The sequence below is a fragment of the Saccopteryx bilineata genome, chromosome 1 (genome assembly GCF_036850765.1).
Source record: "Saccopteryx bilineata isolate mSacBil1 chromosome 1, mSacBil1_pri_phased_curated, whole genome shotgun sequence".
Taxonomy (NCBI): domain Eukaryota; kingdom Metazoa; phylum Chordata; class Mammalia; order Chiroptera; family Emballonuridae; genus Saccopteryx; species Saccopteryx bilineata.
This window is the reverse complement of record NC_089490.1, coordinates 264,744,122-264,769,336: the sequence shown is the minus strand read 5'-3', so window position 1 is coordinate 264,769,336 and position 25,215 is coordinate 264,744,122. Positions and strand designations below refer to the sequence as shown.

Sequence of the window (25,215 nt, the reverse complement as noted above, 5' to 3'; positions counted from 1 at the left end):
GATAGATTGGAAGGTCATTCTAGCAGCTCAAGCAAGCTCAGCTACTAGATCTTCGTTTGCATATCTATCACCAGGTTTGGCTACTCCAGCTACTTTTAAATACCTGCGTAGGCAGTTCTAAACACAGACCCATTAATCTAAATTTCTCATTCCCTCTTCTATCTTCCAACTACTCAGAAACTATCTTTTATAGCTGTCTTATAAAAGGTACATTTTGAGCCAAATAAAGGCTTTATTTCAATTATTATGTGAATTCATTTAAGCCCTACTTTAAAATGCCTGAACTTACTATTGTTAAGTCATTCATTTGAATGTGATTCCAGCAGTTACTAAAGGGAAGAAGAAAGAGTTTTATGGCAATATGCAAATACCTGACTTTGGTATTTTTTCCTTCACAGTTTTCAATGTCAACCACTTTCAAATGAAACCAAGCATAGCCTGACCAGGCGGTGGTGCAGTGGATGGAGCGTCACCTGGGATGCTGACGTTCCAGGTTGAAAACCCAAGGTCCCTGGCTTGAGCACGGGGTCATTGGTTTGAGTGTGGGGACATGTCTATATGATAGTTGCTGGCTTGAGCCCAAAAGTCACTGGCTCAGCTGGAGCCCCTGGTCAAGGCATGTATGTGTGTATGAAAAACTGAAGTGCTATAACTACCAGTTGAAGCTTCTCATCTCTCTTCCTTCCTGTCTGTCCCTCACTCTCTCTCTGTCTTTGTCTCTCTTGCTAAATAAAAAAAAGAAGTCAAGCATAAATTTAAAATAAAACTCTCTTACACAAAACAAAACAAAAAAAACCAAACTAGGCCAAACCCCCCCCCCCAAATCTATCAAAATACATTTTGTTTCTGAACAAAACAAAAAAATATATTGGATGAAATATATACATATGAGGAGAGGACTATCTCCTAATACCAGGCACACTGCTGATTAATATTAAATAACACTAGGTTATTTCTTGGGTCCTTGGTAAATGCCAAAATCCTTTTACCTTGACTATGCATATTGTCTTTAGATATTTGCTATGCATACTGTCTTTAGATATTTAGACTATGCATATGTCTTTAGATACTTGCTACTACCCTGTACAATTCCCAAGTTTCTTCAGGAAGTTCAAAACACAGTATAAAACCTTGACAAGCTTCCTAAAGAACTACAGTGCCACTAGACAGCAAGCATGTTCGTACACACAGACTGAGTCAGTGAGAACTTGTGATCCTTGCTGCACAACGACTGACTGCTCTTCACCGGTTCATAGCACCAGTGATGTAATTTTCCAAGGAGGCACAGGTTCCAGGTTGTCAGGAGTATAATAAGGCAAAATGCTTGTCCCCATCCATGTCAAGTCCGGCTCTCACATTTTCTAATTAGCATCAAAAGTTGACATTTATTGTTTAGATTTTTTAAATGAAAGATATTACTGGTTAAATATTTAAATGAAAGATATTAAGATATTAAATGCACTGGAATATATAAAACATATAAAAGCTAATATATATACAGGGGCAAGATAGAAAACAGAACTTATACAAAAATAAGTCTGAAGTCTTGTTTTTTTTTGGTGACATTTCTCTCTCTTCCCTTTGATGAATGTTTTCATAAACAGCATAACAACTATTTATATAAGTGCACTAAATTTTTTTTTGCTTTCTCCTGGTTCACTGTTCATCATTAAAACAAACCACCGCCTAAAAAAATTTTTTTAAATAAAAATAAATAAATAGAATAAAAATAAATGAAAAATAAAATTTGAAAATAATAAATTAAAAAAAAAAAAGAGAAAAAACAACCAATCATCACCATCACCACTACTAAAACCTTGCTATATTCAAGATAGTTGGTACAAGAGCTCTCTACCTCCAATGACCAAAGACAGGGTTCAGGACTACCTAAAGGATGAGGGATGAGAACTGACACTTGACAAGTCCGTGTTTTACCCTCACCCCGTTAGAGGTCTGAGCAATAGACTTCTATAGGAGGCAGATCTTTTACACTGCAGAATCTGCACAACAGATTCCTCAGTGTGAGGCCTCTTTCAGTCTATTGGGGGTGGCGGATTCCACCTTTGGAATTTTTCTGCTCTAGGAAAAGTTCTAGCGTGGAAAAAATTAAGCAACATGCTCTATATTTGAGCGGAATCTGCTGGGGCCTCCCATTGACTTGAATAGGAGAGAAAGAAATGTGTCGGAAATTGTCATTTCTCCGCCTCTTATTGAAATCAAAAGGAGGCTGTGGCGGATTGTGTGGTAACCCGAGATTCTCGGGAGCTGTCTTCCACAAAATCCGCTGCACTCCCAATGAAATCAATAGGAGGCGGATTCAATGACGGAAACTGCTGACTGATTTCAGCAGTTTCCTCATTCAGAATATGGGAAAATAGTGGGAGATATGGGAGATAATTACATCAATACATTGGGGAACAGTGTGAACTACATCTTCTAGTGGTCTCTTATAGTATAAGACCGATGTAGTTCACACTGTGTAAATATATGGTGCTTTGTGTAAGTGTAAGCTGCTTTGTGTACTGTGTAATGATTACACACAAAGCACCTTACACTTACACAGTATTGTGTGTATGGTGTGTGTACTGTTTTTACATTATTAATCTTTTTTACACCAGCAGGCTGTCTTGCAGGCTCTCTTGGCTCTCTGCCTCCTAGGTTTCTGTCCTCCGGCGCTTGCTGCACCTGCCCACTGATGACGTCAGCAAGCGCCGGACACACGTAATGCGCTGCTATGGACGAGCAGCTGCCCTGCTATGGGCTGTGGAGCTTCCCCCGCCCCTTAGGCCCTGGACGGATGATGCAATCACGTCTGCGCAGGACCGCAGGCATTCAGTTTGGAACGCATGTCCATAACGGCCTGCGTTTAAGCTGAATAGCGCTGCTGCAGATGGTAGCGCGGCTTCTCAGCGGCTAAAGCCATTGGATATATGTATTTTCCAATGGCTTTAGGCGATCCCTGTGTTTTGGTTGTTCGACCCCTACCGGGGTCGCGACCCAGAGAACCGCTGTCCTAGACTGATCCTTCAAGTGTCTTACACCTTCTTTTCTCTCATTTTGTTCTTCTAAGATTTCTCAATCTTAACATTCTATCTTTATCATGTTTTTATGTCTGCTTCTTTAATTTATAAAAGTTCTTTTGATTTTTTTCTTTTTGTACTATCTTATTCATGTTTCATGGATGCTGTAGCTTACTTTTCCATGAAACTGGATATTAATTATTTCTTTTAGGTTTTCTTCTCCCTACAGAGACTCTGTATCCTTTGATATCTTTCTTTGTTGGGTTTATATTTTTATTTATATTTTGTTATTTATATTTCATGCTAGAGTCTTTCCTCAGAAATTTAGTGCTCCTTGTTTGTCTAAAAAGATGACTGGAAGCTGTCAGCTGGCAAAGCTCAGAAATCTGGACTTCACTGGCAATTTGACTAGGCCACTTCCTTGAGGAATCACTGATGTTGCTCTTATTACTTTCTGCCAAGAATAGTCAGAATTCCCAGGGGTGACTCTTCAAATCTTATGCCTAGGCGATATATGTCTGGGAGCCAAACAGGGGAAGGTGGCTGAAAAGTTCTCACCATTCTGTATCTCTCTCTGTCTCTCTCTCTTTTTTTTTTAACAGAGACAGAGAGAAGGATAGATAGGGACAAACAGGAAGGGATAGAGATGAGAAGTATCAATTATCAGTTTTTCGTTGCGACACCTTAGTTGTTCACTGATTGCTTTCTCATATGTGCCTTGACCATGAGACTTCAGAAGACCAAGTAACCCTTTGCCCGAGCCAGCAACCTTGGGTCCATGCTGGTGAGCTTTGTTCAAACCAGATGAGCCCGCGCTCAAGCTGGCAACCTCGGGGTCTTGAACCAGGGTCTTCCGCATCCCAGTCCGACACTTTATCCACTGTGCCACTGCCTGGTCATGTATCTAACTCTTACCTTACTATTTTCATCTGTGTTTGTTCTGTCCGTTTCAGGATCCTTTGTCTCACCCTGTCTAGAAAACTGACCCACAATAGTCTGCTGAGGTGATGGAGAGAAGCCATCTTGGCTTCACGTAATAGGAGATGGGAGTTGAGCATCTGTCTACTTCAGATTTTTAATCAATCACTGTTTTTAGCCTTATATAATTCCTCAATTACAAATGTCACACTCATTATCTCCCTTTATCACTATCAAGTCTTTGAGGATCCACAGTGTGTGTCAGGTTACTTCTCAGCTCCCCACACTGTTAAAGGATGTAACTTTCTCAGGTATGCAGTCCGTTATCACTAACACACTTGCTTTTCAGCAAATTTTGTTACTATTACTTCCTGTCACATATTCTTTGCCCTTATTGGTTTATGTCTTAAAAAAAATTCTTCTGCTATCCTTTCAGTGATGTTTCACCAGGGAGTAAAAAAGGAAGTGCGTGTTCAAGTAGCTGTCTGTGCTCCGAAACTGTGTATACTCACAGAGAGTGTAACTTTTGTCTCCCTCTTAGGGACACTCTCCCTGCTCTGCCTTCTACTTACCCCAGTACTTTGACATCTGACCTCTTCCTTACTTTCACTAGATATAATATGGAAAGCTTAAAATAATTTAAAGTGTTTATTGGTATCTGATGATCTAAAATGAGTTTAAACTTTTTGTATTTCTCTTTATCCCATGCCTAAACCTATGTACAAATAAATATAATTTATTTTTGTGTAACACCTACCAAATGGCATTTTGTAGTTTACAAAGTATCTTCACATACAATATCACATTTTACCCCTAAAAACCACACTGCAAGAATAGGCTATTTTATACACAGAATGGGAAAGAAATGGTTAAACTGTAGGCCTGTAACCTCTCTTCTTTTTGAGGGGCAGGAGGATGCTCCCAGGAAGAAATTTCTTTGTATACATGCTAATTACAGACATCCTGAAAACAAATGTATGGTATTTGCTAGCTAGAGAACCTTTCTGGGGGTAGGGAGCAGAGTGATTACATAGCAGGAATTTATTTTCTCACAGTTCTGAAAGCTAGAAGTCCATGGTCAAGCTGTCAACATGACAATTCTTACTTGCAGAATGCATCTAATTTGTCTAAAACTGCTTATGTTTAATAAGCCAGGAATCTCTGGATTTATGGGGAATGGCACCCTAGAAAATGTAACTATCTGGACATAACATTGAGATGTTTCATGATTGAAATGACTTTCTTGTGTAAGTCCTGTAGAAACTTCTGTTAATCCTAGCGTGGGTTCTGAAGTAGAAAGAAAACACGTACAGATCTAGACTGAACATCCCAGGGCACTTGCTTTGCCTGTGCCTCGTGATCGTTTATATATCATACTTATGCTACTAGTAAAGCCTGATACTCATTAAGATCTCTGAAGTGAATCAGTGTGATCTGACAATCCAATCTTCTGTGTTATTCCACAAGGAAATTGAGGTTTATAGTGATTAAGTATTTGCTGAAAGTCACACGCTAAAAATGGCCAAATAGGGGTAGAAACCAAGTCTTAAATCACAGTCTCCTGCGACACACCGTACATGATGGAAAAATAAGAAAATCTAGATTCTGGAATCAAAAACAGAATTGCCTCCTGGTTCTGTAACTGATCAGCTGTTTGATTCTGGGCAAATGACAACACTGAAAGCCTATTTCCTATGCACTCTCTCTTATGTAAAACAGAAAAGATATCTTAATGATCACTATAATAGAACAATAGGTAAAATAGAGCAGAAGATTTAGAAATATTTTTAAAGGATGCAGAGAAAAATGCATTGCTTACTTTTTTCCTGTAATGCCTGCAATTTATTCAGTTCCTCATTCTCTTCATCACTCTCCTCGCTGCTCGTGCTGCTGACATCTAAAACAATGTCCCTTTTGGGGTCTACTCGGAGAAAATTGCGGCATTCAAAAGTCAAGTGGCCAGCTAAGGAAAGCAAAAAAATGTGAATGACAAAATGATAGCACATATTTTTTTGTTTTGCTGCCTCATGGTAAGCAACAAGTTACAATTTTAATAACATAATGTTTAGTTTTAACTTTTATTCAATGGGGTAGTTTGCTTCCCCTGAATGCAACCCTCAGAGAGGGAACGTCTTCCTTTCGTCAGGGCTTCTAATTCAACGCACATTTTTTTTCTAATTTTTGAATCCTTATGTTTTCCCTTTTATGTAATGTATTTTCCCTTTCTGTATACGAAAGAAAATATTCTCATATGTACTTAGTATTTTATATTTAATTCCTTTCCCATACCTTTATCTTCTTAACTTTACTACTATACTCATGTAATTACATAGCTTTCATATAATTAAAGCACCATTAAAATATAAAACAATGTGCTCTTCTAAAAACACCTAAGCCTTTAACTCTGACATTATTTACCTCCTAAAGATTTTTTCTATAAGAAATATACAGGTTGTCTACTTATAGCAAGATACAATTTTTTGAAAAATCAAATATTACAAATACCAGAAAAGCACCAGAAATAACAAAGCAGTAGGTAAGTGCCAATCACCCACACATTGGCCTTTTGTCATATTCACCTACAATTCTTCTACGGGAAATGTCGGCATGCCCATGCACACACCGCTGGAGAGCCTGCCCTGGCCTCAGGACCCTTACTCAGGCCCACGCCACTCATTCTGTCCTCAGTAGTTGAGATACTTAAGTTAGTATCTTGTCTTTATCAAATGGCATATTATACTATTATTTTTTAAAACATAAACTCAATTATACTTATCTATCATTCTGCAACTTGTTTCTGCCACTTAATATTACATTTTGTGATTTAATGATGTTAACATAAGTAGATGTAATTATCTCACTTCACCTGATGAATACTGTTCCATTGAATAGAGAGGAAATGTATTTATCCTTTCTACTCCTGATAGAACGTTAGGCTGCTTCCAGTCTTTCGCGATTCTAATAATGCTGAAGTGAGCAGCTGTTCATGTCTCCTTGTGCACAAAAAGCACAATTTCTCTAAAGAAGCAGCTTTCGAGTTTTTTTTACTATAACTGAAATGATGGTAAAAGACAACAGTGCAACCAAGTATACTCGCATACACATTCATATATAAATACACAGAGACACAAAAGTCAAAGTGAAGGTTGCACGAAGCACAACTATACAGGGTGGGGCAAAAGTAGGTAACTGCTCTGAGTATGCAAAACAGTTTATTCTTGTATTATTTTTTATTAATTATTGGAATATCTTCCAATTAGAACAAGTGTAAATATCCTTTTGCTCCATCCTGTACCTGATATTAAAAAAAAAAACCCACAAAAAAACTAATGCTGACAGTGACCACATAACTGATTTCACAACCCATGAATGATTCACCACAACTATGTGCTGGGGTTTATTTCTAGTTCTCTCTTAATTTGAGGGCAAAGTCCTTTGGAAAAGTTCTGGAATTGCACAGGAACGTGTCCTATTAGAGTCCCAATACTGGGCAGGACCTGGGCCTTGTTTTTGATCCCCTGGCACCTGCCAGCTCATGAAAATAGAAGTTCAAGAATGTTGGCTTCAGCAAATACCCTCCACACTTAACTCTTACAATTTCTGCTTTTCTTTGGTTGTTGTCCTCTAAGTATTCTTTATATTCTTATATTCTAAGTATTCATACTAATATATCTAAAATATGTACTACATATTTTATAATATAAGTTTCTTTATTGTTTACATGAGGTCCAATCTATCTATTGTTGGAAACAAGTTTCTTCTGTTGTGATTTCCAAGTAAATCATTCAGAAGTGTTTTTAGTTTCTAAACAGGGAATTTTCAGACGATGCTTTTGTTTAAATTTATTACACTGTTAGAGAATAGGATCTGTATATCAGTTCCCTGGTATTTGCAGACATTTCTTTTGTGGTCTACCATGTACCACATTTAGGAAGAGAGTTGATATATTGCTTTGCCTGACCAGGTGGTGATGCAGTGGATAGAGTGCCTGGCCTGGGATATGGAAGCCCCAAGGTCTCTAGCTTGAGTGCAGGCTCATCTGGCTTGAGCATGGGCTCACCATCTTGAGTGTGGGATCATAGACATGACCCTATGGTCATTGGCTTGAGTTCAAAGGTTGCTGGCTTAAAACCCAAGGTCGCTGGCTTGAGCCCAAGGTCACTGGCTTGAGCAAGGGGTCACTCTCTCTGCTGTAGCCCCCAGGTCAAGGCACATATGAGAAAGCAATTGATGAACAACTAAGGTGCCGCAACAAAGAACTGATGCTTTTCATCTCTCTCTCTTCCTGTCTGTCTGTCCCTATCTCTGACTCTCTGTAAAAAAAAATAAAAATATATATATCGCTTTGTTGAATAGGGGTCAATGTCAATTTTGTTGTTCAAATCTTCTTCATCTTATTTTTCTTTGTTTAATAACAAAGAAAAATTTAAGTACCTGTATCACAGATTTGTCCATTTCTCCTTGTGATAGTTTTTGCTACAGGTATTTTGAGATTATATAAGTCAGCACATTTAAGATCATTATTCTTGGCTTAATGTTCTTGTATCACTCTTTATTCCTGGTACTGCTCTGGCCTCAAAAGTCTGTTAAAATGGCTCTACTAGTGTTTTTGGTTATTAGTTGAATCATATGAAATTAGAATTTTTATGAGTTAAACAGCTAAATAATAACAATGTTCAACATCTTATCTATCTGTTATTTCCCCTCTATACACCTATATTTTAAAATTTTCTATGTAGTTTTTAGTTTTCTATATCGTTTTATTAATAATGACATGTAGCTAGACTTTTCTTTCTTTCTTTTTTTTTTACAGGGACAGTGAGAGAATCAGAGAGAGGAATAGATAGGGACAGACAGACAGGAACAGAGAGAGATGAGAAGCATCAATCATCAGTTTTTCGTTGCAACACCTTAGTTGTTCATTGACTGCTTTCTCATACATGCCTTGACCACGGGCCTTCAGCAGACCGAATAACCCCTTGCTTGAGCGAGCGACCTTGGGTCCAAGCTGGTGAGCTTTTTTTTTTGCTCAAGCCAGATGAGCCTGCGCTCAAGCTGGTGACCATGGTGTCTCGAACCTGGGTCCTCCACATCCCAGTCTGATGCTCTATCCACTGCACCACCGCCTGGTCTGGACTTACGTTTCTTAATCAAATGTGATACCAGACCACTTTTTAATGTTAATTTCTTAGTTTGGAAAAATAGTTTCTGCCTCATTGGGTGATCCCCTCATAAATAAGATAAATGCCTTATACAAGAGGCTTCAAAGGGATCTCTATTCCTTTCCCCTATGTAAGGATAAAACATATTCCTCTCCCCCATGGGGAAGAAGTCCCTCACCTGACCATGCTAGCACCCTGATCTTGAATTTGCAAACTCTGGATCTATGAGCAATACAGGTCTCTGTTGTTTAAAAGCCACCCAGCCTGTGGTATTTTGTTTTAGCAGCCCAAATGGACTAAGGCAATTCTGTACTTTTCTCATGGAAATGTCTTAAAAACAGAGACATCATAGACTTTCTCCACTTTTTTTATTCCTCACCATTTGGCCTGAATCTGCATAGTTTGTTTCAGGACCTACAGCTCTACTTAAACTAGTTGTGCTAAGGTCAGCAGGCATCCTACCTTGTTGTGGACCGTAAATGGCAAAAAGCCTTTGTAGATTCGGGGCTTAGCAAAAGGCTAAGTTCTCCCCCCACCACCTCCATATTGGCTGTGATGCTGAGTATTTGCACCCACTTCACTTGCTTCCTTAAATTGCTGGAAGTAATTTACATGCTATTCCTCTTACTCTTTGTTTATTCAGATGTTGGTTGATTTCGCTTACCCATGTAGGGGGATTCCTGTTTATGCCTTGGGAGAGTTCCTATTTTAGCCTCAGATGTGTAACTTTGTATCAAGGACTTCCTTGATTTGTATATGGCTATATAATAAAGCAAACTGGGGCTATAGGGCACTCAGATATTGTCATCAGCATTTGAAGAGTCCTCCTGGTCCCATCTTTTTTCTTAATGGATCTGTTTCCTTAATTCCGCACCATTATTAGGAGCCGCGCTGCTCCGCGGCACTACCTCCAAAATCCAATGAACATTTCTCAGTCTGTTTCTTAAAAATCTTATCTGTCACATCTAACAATGCTACTTTATTTCAAAAAAACCTTGACTCCATTGGCTTATGTGATGCTGCCCACTCCTATTTCTCCTGGCACTGTACTTTCTTGGTCACTTTTTGTTCAGCTCATGCCTCTATATATACTTTACTCCCTATGCTAATATTATACTCCACCAAGAGTTGGTTATTGATTATTCCAAAATTTGCTTATACAATATCATGTAGGCCAAAAAAATGTTCAATGTGGGGAAAAAAATGAGTGGTTATTTCTATGAAACAAAGCTGTACTTTTGGAAAGACTTGATTTAGGTGAATTGCTTTTAAAAAGCAGTTTTCAGAGTAGGTATTGGCAAGAAGACTGTAAAAGACGGGGCAAGGTTGGGAGGGAATCTAAAGCAATGAGAAATGTTCCTGTTTCTCAAAGGGGATGCACACAATTCTTTACTGCCCAGGAAGGTCCTAACACTGCAGATCATTTATAACCCCTGGACCACTCACTAAATGTAATACTGCTCCTCACCCCTATAGACAACTTAAAAAAGAAAGCCCTCCAGAGATTTCTGGAAGGCACTATCACCCCTAATTGAGAACTAATGATGGAATAATTTTGCATCAGATTTCTTTACAAGTACCTTAACTGTTTCTCCATCTTTAAAGAACAAGCTATAAAAGTGGAAAATGCATTTCAGAGATGATTTGCACTCAAAAGACTAATTACCAAAGCCATAGGCAAAATAAAGATCATGATGATGTATCAGTAGATTAGCATTTTAAATTAAAGAAAATGGTAAGGGCATTTAGGTATGTTTTTATTTCCTGCCTCTGTGATCAAATGCACAACTAGAATCTACTGTATTGAACTTTTAAGCATATTTTCTGAGAACTACCATAATTATTTGAGATACTTATTCCATGGACAAAGGCCTAGTGTCCCAGTAGCTGTACAATATTCAGAAGTTGTCAATGTAAAAAAAAAAAAATCAAATAAAAACTCATTATGGAAATAACCATTCTTCTACTTTTGCTTAGGAAAATCTGCCATGAAAAAGTGAGATCCAGGTTATTAACACATTCATCCTTAACTTGAAACTTTTAAAAACAATATAACTACTATGAAAACACACTGACAAAATACTTTTAATCAAGCATTAACATTTTAAAAATTATATAATCAAACCACTATTTTCACAACAACAGAGGCAATACTTTTTTATATAACTGATTGATAATGTCCACATTTTTAGGCATTAAAAACATTTGATGGTAAAAAATTAAAATTAAAAATAAATAAAAAATAAAAACATTTAGAGCAGTTCTCAACCTGTGGGTCGCGACCCCAGTGGGGGTCGAATGACCAAAACGAGGGGTCACCTAAAGCCATCAGAAAATACATATTTCCGATGGCTTTAGCCGCTGAGAAGTCGTGCTACCATCTGCAGCAGCGCTATTCAGCTTGAATGCACGCTGTTATGGACGTGGGTTCCAAACTGAATGCCTGCGGTCAGCGCAGACGTGATTGCATCATCCGACCGGGGCCTAAGGGGCGGGGGAAGCGGGGGTGGGGGGGAACGCTCCACAGTCCATAGCAGCGCATTATGTGTGTCCGGCGCTTGCTGACGTCATCAGTGGGCGGGTGCAGCAAGCGCCGGAGGACAGAAGCCTAAGAGGCGGACAGGCAAGAGGCGGAGAGCCAAGAGAGCCTGCAAGACAGCCTGCTGGTATAAAAACGGTTAACAATGTAAAAACAGTACACACACCATACACACAATACTGTGTAAGTGTAAGGTGCTTTGTGTGTAATCATTACACAGTACACAAAGCACCTTACACTTACACAAAGCACCATACATTTACACAGTGTGAACTACATCGGTCTTATACTATAAGAGACCACTATAAGATGTAGTTCACACTGTTCCCCAATGTATAATTATCTCCCATATCTCCCACTATTTTCCCATATTCTGAATGAGGAAAAAACTGAAATCAGCAGTTTCCGGCATTGAATCCACCTCCTATTGATTTCATTGGGAGTGCGGTGGATTTTCTGGAAGAAGGCTCCCGAGAATCTCGGGTTCCTACACAATCTGCTGCAGCCTCCTTTTGATTTCAATAAGAGGCGGGGAAATGACTGTTTCCGACACATTTCTTCCTGTCCTATTCAAGTCAATGGGAGGCCGCAGCAGATTCCGCTCAAATATAGAGCATGACTGAAAGAGGCCTCACACTGAGGAATCTGCTGTGCGGATTCTGCAGTGTAAAAGATCTGCCTCCTATAGAAGTCTATTGGGGGTGGCGGATTCCACCTTTGGAATTTTTCTGCTCTAGGAAAAGTTCTAGCTTGGAAAAAATTAAGCAACATGCTCTATATTTGAGTGGAATCTGCTGCGGCCTCCCATTGACTTGAATAGGACAGGAAGAAATGTGTCGGAACTGCATTTCTGCCGTACAGGAGATCTCTTTTCTGCGGAATCCACGGGTCTCCCATTGAAGTAAATGAGATGTGGATTCCACCGCAGAAAACGCTGCTTTATGCGTGAAAGAGCCCTGAAAGATACCATGCTGTGCAGAAACTGCAGTGTATCCTATGACGTAGTTCACACTGTTCTATATAGAAAACTTGCCACTAATCTGGAAAAAACAGATCCATTAGTTAAGCAGCTATTTATGGAATGGTAGCCCCAATACACTAGGTAAGGAGGTCCATTAGTAATAAATATTTCTCAATATATAATTAAATATTGTTTTTGTGATTAATCACTATGTTTAAATTATGTTTGATTTGTACCAATGAGAATACATAATGCATATCAGGTATTTACATTCCGAATCATAACTGTAGCAAATTTACAGTTATGAAGTAGCCACCAAAATTATTTTTTGGTTTGGGGTCACCACAACATGAGGAACTGTATTGTGGGGTCACTGCATTAGAAAGGTTGAGAACCACTGATTTAGATGGTTTTGTTGACCTTTCTCTTACCTTTATAAGCAATACAAAGTTCTGGCCTCCAAATAACAGATAATTTAAAAAATTCAGTTTCTACGAGAAAGACTTATAAATTGAGGAGATCCTGACCTCTAATAGCTGTAAGATGTAAATTTAACCCAGGAAGAAAATATTACTAAGTTTTTCCACAGGAGACAAATCAGAATTTGTTAAATAACTTAATCCCTAAAATCAATAATATGAATAATCAAGAAGGAACTAATGTTGGAAGACTGTCAACACGATTTTCTTACTTAGCTTTACAGAAAAATTTCTAATTACTAAGGATGCTTTTATTTGTTGTTTAAAATAAAACAATGAGAAGACTAGATCAACAAATATTCTATTTCCAAACAAGTAGAAAACAGACAATCAAAACCTCACACATTTTAATTGTTTTCCTACAAGTATTAAGTTAAAAGAAGCCCAAGTAGATAAACAGATATTAATAGACAGTCTTGAAAATCTACTCCAGATTTGAAGTAAATACAGATTTTTTTATACATAGTAGGTTCCAAAGTCTTGAATAAAAAAAATGAGACACAGTAATTAGCAAGGACTGAAAAAAAGTAAACGAGGCAGAAATAAATATAAACAAATGAAAATATTTTGCTGCACTCATTCTTTGCATGCAACTACAGTCTTGAAGTTTTTATTTCTATGAAGAATACATGTACTTATGAACCCACTCTTAACTGAGCAGGCTTCCCTGAGCCAGTCTGTGCCTTCATGTGGGGGCATGAGACAAGTCCTCCCAGTGTGCTTTCATCGTGAACCCTTCTAATGAAGATCTAATGTCAGCATCCTTCTTCATCACATGTTCTTTCATGAAAATCTCTCTCTTTTTTTTTTGAGCACCTTTATTTTGTTACAAAAATAACTCTTTTATGAATTGGAGTATCAACAACAACCGAGGATCATTTGCAGGGTCTCCAAACAACTCAGAAAGCAGCAAATGCCATTATATGTCACCAAAGCCTTAGGAATTGTTATATTTAACTAGAGAAACAGTTGTTTACAGTATATAATTACAAATTTTGAGTATATAATTGCACATGTTAAATTTTACTTTTCTATTTCATTAATCATAATGGAGATTAATGATCTTTTAAATCAAATTCTGTGAACACAGATTCTGGGTCCAATTTCACCCTTCTTTATAGAGTAAATTCAATAAATAGGAAAATGCTTATAGCTTTCATTGCTTTTCCCTCTTCTCCCAGCAGATGGAAGGATAAGGAGTAAAAGAATAAGTGTATGTATACTTTTTGTATACAGATTTTCTCCAGACTTCTAAATCTATTATTCAACTGGTACTTCATGACATTTTTGTTGTTCACCAGCTATATTGCCACCTGTCACTAAGTCTATAGCATGAAATAAAAGAATTTAGTGTTGACAGATAAATTTCTGAATCATCTGAAAACATGAGCTAAATAACAGGGCTAAAGGATTCTCTGTGCCCAGGGCCCTGAAATCTGGATGCTGAATCACACTGCCCACTGAGCCAATGATTCACTGCATACAATGTTATTAATTAAAATATTTTAAAATTTTTATTGATTTTAGCAGGAGAGGAAGGGAGGGGAAAGAGAAAGGGAGACAGACAGAGACAGGAACATTGATCTGTTTCTGTATGTGTCCTGACTGGGGATCGTATGTGGCAACCTTTGTGTGTCTTGGATGATGCTCTAACCAACCAAGCTATCGAGCCAGGGCCAAAATGATATTTTTAATGTACTTACGGTAGCCACATTTTTTGCAGCCTGCTCGAACATTGTCCTTGTTGCAACCTAAAATACAATTGGATAACAATTGGTGACATATAAAGTAAAAACATAAACATTTCCTCACATAAAAAAACCTAACAAAACCACTTAGGAGATAATTTCTTAAAAAAATAATTTCAACCCAGCTTAGTAACACTACTCAATTATTATGGTTATTAGGAATTATTGAAAAAGCCAATTTGCTCAAATTATTCCCCTTGACAACTACTTTAAAAACATATTTTTCTCTAATTCAACACATGCGGTATTACAGTCAAAAGCTTCAACATTCTCCTGATTCTGTAACATGAAAGAAGAAAGGCCAGAGTAGCCCAGCCTGCCCCTCACATGTAAAGTAAGTAATTACTGGACATATATGAACATTTAGGTTAATGTATGTTTCTCTGCTTTCTCTTAGAAGAAATATTACTTTATTTTAAAAAAACTGATGAAATTCCAGAAAAACTTTAATTGCTAGTTATTGTAAAACACAACTCAATTCAGCACTCAAATTATAATGAGAAAACAACCAGTCACATATATACTCTAATCAATGCTTAGAAATATTTACAGTATCTTTGTATAATTACTGGTATATGCAGGTGAATATTGAAAATATAAATAAAAGATGAAATAAAACAAGATTTTATTGTGATAAAATATACATAACAAAATTTATCATTTTAACTTAGTGGCATTAAATACATTCTTAATGTTGTACAATTACCACCACTATCTACATATTTCCAAAACTTCTTCAGCATCCCAAACAGTGACTGTACCCATCAAACAACAGTTGGCCGTTCCCTCTTCTCTCTAGCCACTGGTAATTTCTATTCTGCTTTCTGTCTCCATGAGTTTGCCTAATTGAAGTATTTCATATATGTGGAATCATATAATATTTGGCCTTTGTGTATGGCTTATTTTACCTAGCATAATATTTCCAATGCTCATCCAGATTATAGCACATATCAGAATGTTATTTCTTTTTATGATTGGATAATATTCCATTATATGTATATATAATTGAAACTAACTAACTTCCAATAAGAACTTCCATCAACCAGTCAGAGGGCCAATACAGTATTATTCTGTTTTCTTAATGAAGGTTGTCTAACTCCAAAACCCTTCAAATTGTGATACCATCTCAATTTAATAATAGAGTTCATAGAGTACAAATATAAAACAGTGCTTATTTTGAAAGAAAGACCGTTTTCAAACTATTTCTTTTATGTTATGAAGTCAGAACATTAGGCATTTTTCCCCAATCCCAATTTTGCTTTAAAATATACATTGAGTTGTTCTAGTGAAAATAGTCAGTTCTGCAATAATGCTTGTTATAAAAACATGAATTTGTTTTACTGCAACTGATATGACAGGACAGTATGAGCATACTGTGACTTTGTGTCCCTGGAAAACATTAGATAAATGGAAAAACTGCATTCAGCTGCTCTGAGCTTCATAGAAATATACAACATATACAGAGCAACACAACTCAAACCATTTCTAGCGACCTAAGTTCACTGTGTGTGTTGTGAGCAGTGCCCACACACATATGGTGTGACAACTTTCATCTGATTTCATACCCTCACCTTCCTACCATTACTTCAGAACTCACAGCTGTAAACTTCAGGTCTTTTAAAAGGTATAGTTCCTTATTTATTATAGGTATTTAGGTATCTTTTAATCAACTAACATGCAAAAATATACTACTATTTTCATCAGGTTCCTGTTATTTTTTATGTATCACTGATGAAGTGTTTGAGTGTTGTGCCTAATCTCCTTTTTTTCTCATAAATGTTGTGGTTTTATTGCAAAGATCAGGAATACATATGCTGCACTGTAGCAGAACTGTGGAATAAAATTGGATTAATAATAAAATCTGAGGTTCTTCCAGTATGAAATAACTGCATGTTGAAAAAAAAGCTCAGAGGATACAGGTCAATGTTAAGTCTGTTTCCACAGAAATCATAGACACTGAATAAAAATGTACTTAATGCACCATTACCATTCCTACAACAAACTAACAATGTTGCATTGAACAGACCCAAATGATCTCATCTGAGCATGTATTATAAGTTAACTCATTTATGACTAAAGACACTGATAAAACTCATCCAAGTATCTCATATTTTTTGAATGAACAAAATATGAAACTTTTCCAGAGCAGGTGATCTTTAACAAAGTTTTAAGTTTTATAAGAAAGAAAAATATAAAAAGAACTCTACATAAAGTAATCAACCTTTTCCTGGTTAAATTAAGGTTTCAAACTTCATTTGTCTATATTTTTCATGACTGTGTGGCAATAAAATGCTTCTACCTGGACCTTTGAACCTGATGCAACTGACATAATACATCTGAGACAAGGGACTCAATGAAGTAGGGACAGTTCATTCATTCTGCTGTCAGGACCCCGTTCCTAGTGGCAGGATGGTACTGGCAACAACAGCCCTAACCAGGTCTGGGCCTCTGCAGGATCTTGGCCATGGGTTCCCTTGATCGTATCTATTTCTGAGACTTATTTTCCAGCCTTGCTTAGATTTTGTGAACTCCCTGATATCTTTCCTTTTCTGCTTAAATTTTTTTTTGTGTGTGTGGCAGAGACAGAGAGAGAGTCAGAGCGAGGGACAGACAGTAAGGGAGGGAGATGAGAAACATCAATTCTTCGTTGCGGTTCCTTAGTTGTTCATTGATTGTTTCTCATATGTGCCTTGACAGGGGGTGGAGAGGGCTACAGCAGACCGAGTGACCCCTTGCTCGAGCCAGTGACCTTGTGCTCAAGCAGGTGAGCCTTGCTCAAACCAGATGAGCCCGCGTTCAAGCTGGCGACCTCAGGGTCTTGAACCTGGGTCCTCTGCGTCCCAGTCCAACGCTCTATCCACTGCACCACTGCCTGCTCAGGCTCTGCTTAAATTAACCAATCAATTTAGTCAGTTTTTGTTGTTTGGAATAAAACTCTGCCAACACAATCGTACATACTTGAAGTCTGCACCAAACTGAGTAGCAAAGCTATATTGTGAAGCCCATATGCTAATGAGAAGTTATCCATTTCCTCATTTTAGGTCTCCGTGCTCTTCTTTGTTCTGTTCCTCTTTAAAGTTTGCTAGGCTGTTCAGAGTAATAGATCCTGCCTCACTCAAAGTGTTCCTTTGTAATTATAACCTATAATCCAAAAAACAGCCTTTCAAAAAAAACTTGTAAAGTTGACTACATAAAAATATCTAAATGACAAAGATCACCAAAAGCAAACTGAAAAGTCACATGAAAACTTAAAAAAAATTGTAACTCAAAGCACCAATAAAGGGCAATTATCCCTCCTCTATAAATCCCAGCAAATCATTAAGAAAAAGACCAATAGGAAAAGAATGGGCAAAGAAACTGGACAGAAAGTTCAGAGAGAAGAGAAACAACTTTGGAACACAGGGAGGGATGCTCAGTCTTATTCACAATAGCATACATTAAATTCTACACTATGATTCCATTTTCACTTATCAGAACAGAAAGACTGGAAAGGTTGCTGAGGGTTTGGGGAAACATACTCCCTCCCGTACACTGTTGATAGGAGAGTAGAGCCACTTGTGCCAGGTCAACTCTTCATGGGGAACGGAGACTCATTAAAACAGAGGTCAGAACTAATTTCAACAACTGTGAATGGGAAAAGCAGTTTGTAAAGAAAAGTCACTTTCACTGAAACCTGTGTTTAAATGTAATTTCTTTAATAACAACGAAGAGTCTATGATTCCCCTTTCTAAGAGAGTTCACACTTCATTGTTGCTTACATAATGGTGTAAGCCTATACACAATGCTGTGGAAAACAGCTGACGGCGACCATGAAATAGATGAGGCTGATTTTCATTTGTGAAAAGCAGCCTCGATACTTTATAGTCACACCTTGTAATAATCACAAGCACGACCACCCAAGCAATGCCATGCTGAATCCATATGAGCATTATACCTAAAAATAAAAGAACATAACAATACTTGTCCTTCTTGATGATTATCACAAAATGTTTCTGAAGGGGTCCTATTTTCCTTTAATACACAATCTGGATCAATCGAGACATTACCTGACCATTTTCTGTATCTATATTTTCTAATGGCACTTGCATTATGCTTTTACAGTGCTGTCATGCCTATTATCCCATTTTTTCGCTGGGTTTAAACAATTTATGTCTTACCATTTAGCTTAATGGCACAATTTAAGATTATTACACTTTGACACATTATTTTGAATTGAAAGGAGGTTAACATGCCTATAACACTGCTCTAAGTTTAAGGGAATTTCAGTAAGAACTTTTAAAAAAAATCGCTTTCCTAAGCAGCACATTTTCATTACGAGCTAAGGTTTATGAGGGCACAGACTGTGACACTATGCTCCTAGAGTTCCTGTACCACGCAGGTGCTCAGAATGTTTGCTTGCGTAATGAAATGGACAGTGACAGCAGGTCAACTTTGGATGCAGCTCTGCGATGCGAAGACCATCAGGGCTGACTTGGCCTATCAGGGTGCCCAGGCAATGCACTGTGCACGCTGGCTCTTCTCTGCTGACCTCTCCCGGCCTGACAGTCTCCAGGCTTCAGCTACAGGCCTTCCTGACACATTCTACACACTCGACCTGAGCAGAGGCATGGCTTGCATGGCCCTAGTTCTTGTTATATGTGTGGATGACATCAAATTGTTGTCTTTGACTCTGGCTTCTTTCCTACGCTACTGATTCTATCTCTTACTGTCTATCTGATAATACCATTCCTCTCTGACCACACCTCAACAAGGGCCCCAAACTGAAGTCATCATCATCCCCTTAAAACTTACTCCTTCTCTGAGGTTGCCTATTTTTGTAAATATCCCTGCTCAATTACCTAACAGGGAAACCCAGGTGGACCTCATTTCTTCTCTTACCCCTTACATGAATCAATCACAAATTCCTGGCAATTCTACGACCAAAAATATACCTCCAGTCTATCAGCTTCTTTCCTTCCTTACTGAGGCCCTACCTGAGGCATCATCATAACATACCAGAATTACCATATTTCCCCATGTATAAGACGCACCCTTTCCCGGAAAATTTGGGGGTCTAAAAACTAGGTGTGTCGTATACAGTGGTGTGGCATTTCAAATGCCATAGATGGAACTGAGATGGAGGCAATAAATGAAGACAGTGATTCATCATCAGATGAGGACAAGCTAATGGATGGGAGTTTTGACAATGATGCAGTTGTATGAATTTTATGATGAATAAAATTTGAGTTCAATAACATTATGTAATACATTTTTTTTCCGAATTTTGGGCCCCAAAATTTGATGCGTCTTATACATAGGGAAATATGGTGCTTCTAACTGGCGACTTTGCCTCCAAATTAGCTCCCCTCCAATCTACTTTGCTGTCAGATTGATCTTTTCAAAATGTGAATCTGTTTAAAAAATGCTTAAATTGCTTCCTATCATTCTTAGGGAAATATTCAAACTCTGTCATGGTTTATAAGGTCTTTTAAGAGCTGCAAGCTGCTTGTAAAATATACTATAACAGTAAAATGTATAAAGCACCCAGTCTAGACGAGCCAGACTGACCTCTCACTTACTAGCTGTCTCTTAATAGGTAAGTTACTTGATTTCTCTCTCTCAGTGTCCTCATATGTCAAGTAGAAATACTAATAGCTATCTCACAGTGTGGTTGTCAATCTTAAATGAGATAAAATAGGTGTGAAACAGTGTCTTACGTATTTGACACACAGTAAACGCTTTAGTTACTGTTATCTAATTTCCACTTCTCTTCCATTTATATTCCGAGTTCCATCCATAGGAACACCTTCAATTTCCTCCTCTCATACTTTTCCTTTTCCACTTTATATACTCAGTCCCTCTGGCTACAACTCTTCCTCCCACCACTCCACCCCTCCTGCAACTCTTTGGGTCTCATCCTAAATGCCACATCCTCCGTAAAATCCTTCCAGCCCCCGCCTGTCTCCTGTTAGGGGCCCTTACAAAGTGCTCCAGAAGGTTTTAAGTTTTCCCTGCTATACACTGGTCTGAGTTTCTGGTACTTTTTCACTCTTCTCTGCTAAACTTTTAAGTTCTGTTTGAAGAGCAATTACCTTTCTCACCATTGTATTCCCAATGCCTGGCAGAGTGCCTAACATAGTAGGCACTTTAAAAAATTGTTGTGTATGAATGAATGAAGGTATCTTTCCTCTCTCACAACACCTGCTACCTCGTGCTCCTCCCCAAACTAGAGCTAGTAGAAAAGCACATCCTTCCCATAACTACAATCTGTAAAATACGGTTTAGAAAAAGTTGCCACAGAACAAACGTGGTCACATAATACTGGGAAGGGCAGGCTAAAACACAGAACTTCTGAACCATGGCACTTCTCAGGGTCTGTTCTATGCTCAATGCCTTGTGGCTCTCCAAGTTTCGTGTGGGGGTGGGGGTGGGGGTGGGGGGGATGAGGGGTGAGTTCATTTCCCCAAACATCTGCAAGCTGTGTAACAACATCGTGGCATAACAGGGTAAGAAGATGCCCCCCCCCCACTAGAACTTGCAAGTAAGTTGGTAGTGTGCCCGGGAAATCTCTGAAGCAACAGCAGGGTTCACCGTTTTTAGGTCGGCACCCAGTGATTACAGACTCTGAGAGTTGTTAGTAACCACGACAAAAATCAACACTTTCTTTTACAGATGCAGAAACCAAGGCCTATCGGGGCAAAGCGACCGGTGCCCGGCCCAACAGCGACCACATCCCACAGGAAGCGAGGGAAGCAGAATTCCAGACCCCCAAGCCGTCCCTACGACGTCCACGACAGACAATGCCTCTGGCGGGGTGGGCACGCCAAGTGTTCCCACCGCAAATTTTATTTTCAAGCCACATCAAAGTAAGGTCAGGTCTTCTCTACCACCTGCCAGCGAGGCATCGCGAATGCCGCCGGCCCCGACACCTTCCCTGGGACCCACTCAATACTGCTGGGGCCGGGGAGACAGTTTCTTCTTTCCCTTTCTTTCCATCAGAGTTTGTTTTGGGAGTGTAAACTTTTCCACGTAAACCAAACGACCCTGTTCATCGTAACGCCTGCGCATGCATCCCCGTGGGCGCCGCTCCCTGCCCCGGCGCACCCCGCCTGCCCCACCCGCTTCCTGCCTCGCTCAAACCCAGCGGCCCCGCTCTTTGGTCTTCACCTGGGACTGCCATGGCGCTGGCGAAAGGGCTCGCAGGACCCCTAGGCTTTGAAGCGCACACTCGTTTGCGCACCAGCTGCAAGGACAACGCACGGCGACGGTGGCCTCTTCCTGCCACCCGCGCCGCGAAACCACGGTGACTGTCCGTCCGGGAGGCCCTTAGACACTAGCGATAGCGGAACCAACTATCCGCTGCTGTAGTTTCCGGGGGAGGCGTATTGCAACACACACATGGTCCGAACCATTACTGCCAGTTTCGGGGGATAAGTGTGACTTGCGCACGCATGCAGAGAAGTAAACCACACCAGATCTAAGGAATAGTTCTTTTTAAAATTGTAATACAAATTAAATTTATCTGTATAAGAGTTTAATAATGTTTCTCGTTTCCTGGAGGGCGTTGGGATCCCCCTTCTCAGGATTAGCGGTGCTCGAGTCCGGTAGCAACATGGCGGCGTCCGTGACGGGCTAGTTTTGCGAAAAGATAGTGTTTTGGTGTCGTTTACTATCGAGATATTGACAGACTGGAGATTTCCGAGACCGCCCGCCTTAAGGAGGCGTAATAGGTGGATAACTGTAGTGATCTGCCGTCTGCTTTCATCCCCGATAAGGAACGGAGTCCTGAGCACTGACCGGCATGAGTAACATCTACATTCAGGAGCCTCCCACGAACGGGAAGGTGAGATCCACATCTAGGACACCTGGGTTCACCAAAGAGATACCTCACCGATTAAGGGAGTTCTGGGATTTAGGGTTGGAAGAAATCGCAAGCAGTTGTGTCCTTTCTTCTGCGCCTCTGACCAGTATTGCATCGAAAACCATCAATTGACCCTTCCCAGCATATGTATGCTTTGAAAGAAGTTCTCAAACGGAGATTTCTTCATCTACCAGCCACGTAGCCCTAGTTTTTGCTTCAACCTAACTCACGCAGGCCTTTTCTAGGGTTTTAGGTAAAAGCCTAAGTACGTTTCAAAATTTGTCTTTTCTTTTGCTTAACTTGCAGTTCGCTCTTTCTCAATTCATTGGATAATTATTGACCGCCTGCTAGGTATCTGGTCTTCTATTAGGTGCTGGGGATGCAAAGACGATGGATAAGGTCTAGTTGTTGCCCGACGAGCTTATGATTTAGTCTGTAGGCAGACAGGTGAAGAGAACCCTAATGTGTCTGGCGGCGTGCGTTGGAGAGATGAGCATAGTGCTTATGGTGCTACTGAGAAGTGAGCCACCTGGAAAAGTAAGGGAAAGTTTCATAGAGGAGGTATCTTTTGAGCTGGTCTTAAACCTGAGATGATTGTCAGTCAGAGAAAGTGGGGCATGGGAAATGTTCCCACGTTGGAATTGGAGAATAATTTACTGATTGATTTGATAGTAGAGGTAGCCAATTCTCTTTCAAGGTGTATGCACCTCGCAGTATGCATACATGCAGTATAAAGCGAGGAATCAGTAATGGAATAAATATCACCTGAATTGACCAGAGATGTAGTCTATATCTCATACAAAACATGATGAACCAGCATGGTGTAGAAAAAAGTGGAACTGAAACAATGTAGTTCAATTAGGGTATACTTAAATTTACATCAGATATAATTCTGTTGCATGACTATATCATAAGTTACTTATGCAATTTTTTGTTGATTGACATTTGGTAATATAACGAGGATGATTTGAAAAGAGTAATAGAAATGTTGTAATTGAGAGCCCCAGCTAAAGTTTCAGTAAGTATTTTGGGCAAAGCAATTATTTTAATTCTTTGTTGTTTGAACTTTTCTCCACCTCTCACCCCTATACTACATCATTGTGAACACCTCTTTCTATTTCCAAATGTTTTTTGAGGTTGATATCACCCTTAGTTAATAAATACTGGTGGAGATAGAATATATTGCTACTCTGCTGTTCCTTTCTCTAACATACTCTCTGGTCTGCTCAAATTTCACCTTAACAGAGGCCCTTCCTCTCTACTCTCTATAAAATAGCAAACCTCATTTATTTCCTGCATCCCAGCATCTCTGGGCCCCTTAACCTCTTTAGTTTTTGTTTACAGTACTTATTATTTATTGTTTCATAACCAACCCTTCGCACCCCATGGAATGCAAGCACTGTGAGGCAGAGACAAGTATCCAGAATGGTGCCTGACACATGGTAGGAGAAGTTCAAATATGTATTGAATGAAGGGATGAATTAATAGTATACTATTAATTACTTCTCACTAATTCTGCGAAGTATTAAGCATTGGTGAGTCTGAAGTTACTCTGCTGATGGTCATGGGCAGACTTAGTTGCTTTACTCTGCAAAGGATTTTACATGGTCAGAAAGCTGAAACCTTTAACAAAGATACATGCCTGAACAGGATATCTTTCATTCAGCAAGTACTTATTGAGCATCTAGCATGTGTCAGGCTCTATACAAGGTTTTAGGGGTACAATGGAAAGAAAAACCAGCATTATCCCTATTTTAATGAGTCAGTTCAGCAAAATATACATTGACCAAATAATCACGCAAATAAGTGTATGCAAACTGTGATGAGTACCGTCCTTCTTCTCAGGGGAGCTTTCATTGAAGGAGGTACTGTTGCCTGACAAAATAGTGATGCCCAATAGGAATGTATGGCTAAAGGAGGGAGGGAGTCATGCTCCTTCTTTTTTTTAATTCAATAGCTTATTAGTGAAGATTAAGAAAACCTGGTAAGCAAGATGGCCCAACCACATATGCATTATTTTACAAAGTATACATGGCCTGTGTAAAAAAGAAAAAAAGATTGTATGAAAATAATAATGACAACAATAATAGCTATCATTTTTTGAGCATTTACTATTTATCAAGTGCTGTTCTAAGCAGTCTATGTATAATAACTCATTTTGTCATCACCACAAGCCTATGAGGTTATTCTTATTCCTGGTTTTAGACAAGGAAATTGAGCCACAGAAATGTTAGACATTATGTCCAAGGTAATGAAGCTACCTTACCCTTTGTAGGTGGAAGGGTCACTATTAGAATTTGGGCAACCTGACTCTAGAGCAGGGGTCTCAAACTCAACTCAGCATGTGGGCCGCAGAGCAAGATCACAGCCCTTCGGCGGGCCGCACTAGGCAACTGTTACGCAACACTTTTCTCACTGCAGTTGAAAACAAAAAAAAATCAGTACAACAAGCACAATCTTACATGCAGTTTACTCAGTGTCACAAAACGACCAGAAACTGTAGTTCGCATCACAACTGCTGTTAACTAAGCTAATATCTAGCTAGGAT

At 39.0% G+C, this 25,215-nt stretch overlaps 2 protein-coding genes across 3 annotated transcripts in view; one reads left to right on the top strand and one right to left on the bottom strand.

Annotated features, from left to right (window-relative positions):
* The window catches only part of SREK1IP1 (SREK1 interacting protein 1), a 37,858-nt gene extending 15,704 nt beyond the window's left edge, over nucleotides 1-22,154 (bottom strand). Inside the window, exons 1-3 of the mRNA XM_066242411.1 lie at nucleotides 21,974-22,154; nucleotides 14,783-14,830; nucleotides 5,758-5,901 (exon numbers count right to left, since the gene is read on the bottom strand). Coding sequence (XP_066098508.1) covers nucleotides 5,758-5,901; nucleotides 14,783-14,830; nucleotides 21,974-21,986 — 205 coding nt within the window. The 5' untranslated portion in view covers nucleotides 21,987-22,154. The remainder of the gene's footprint in view (nucleotides 1-5,757; nucleotides 5,902-14,782; nucleotides 14,831-21,973) is intronic.
* A 247-nt stretch (nucleotides 22,155-22,401) lies between these two features.
* The window catches only part of CWC27 (CWC27 spliceosome associated cyclophilin), a 215,258-nt gene continuing 212,444 nt past the window's right edge, over nucleotides 22,402-25,215 (top strand). For both annotated transcript variants that reach the window (XM_066253591.1, XM_066253592.1), the window contains exon 1: nucleotides 22,402-22,649. In XM_066253591.1, coding sequence (XP_066109688.1) covers nucleotides 22,608-22,649 — 42 coding nt within the window. In that variant the 5' untranslated portion in view covers nucleotides 22,402-22,607. The remainder of the gene's footprint in view (nucleotides 22,650-25,215) is intronic.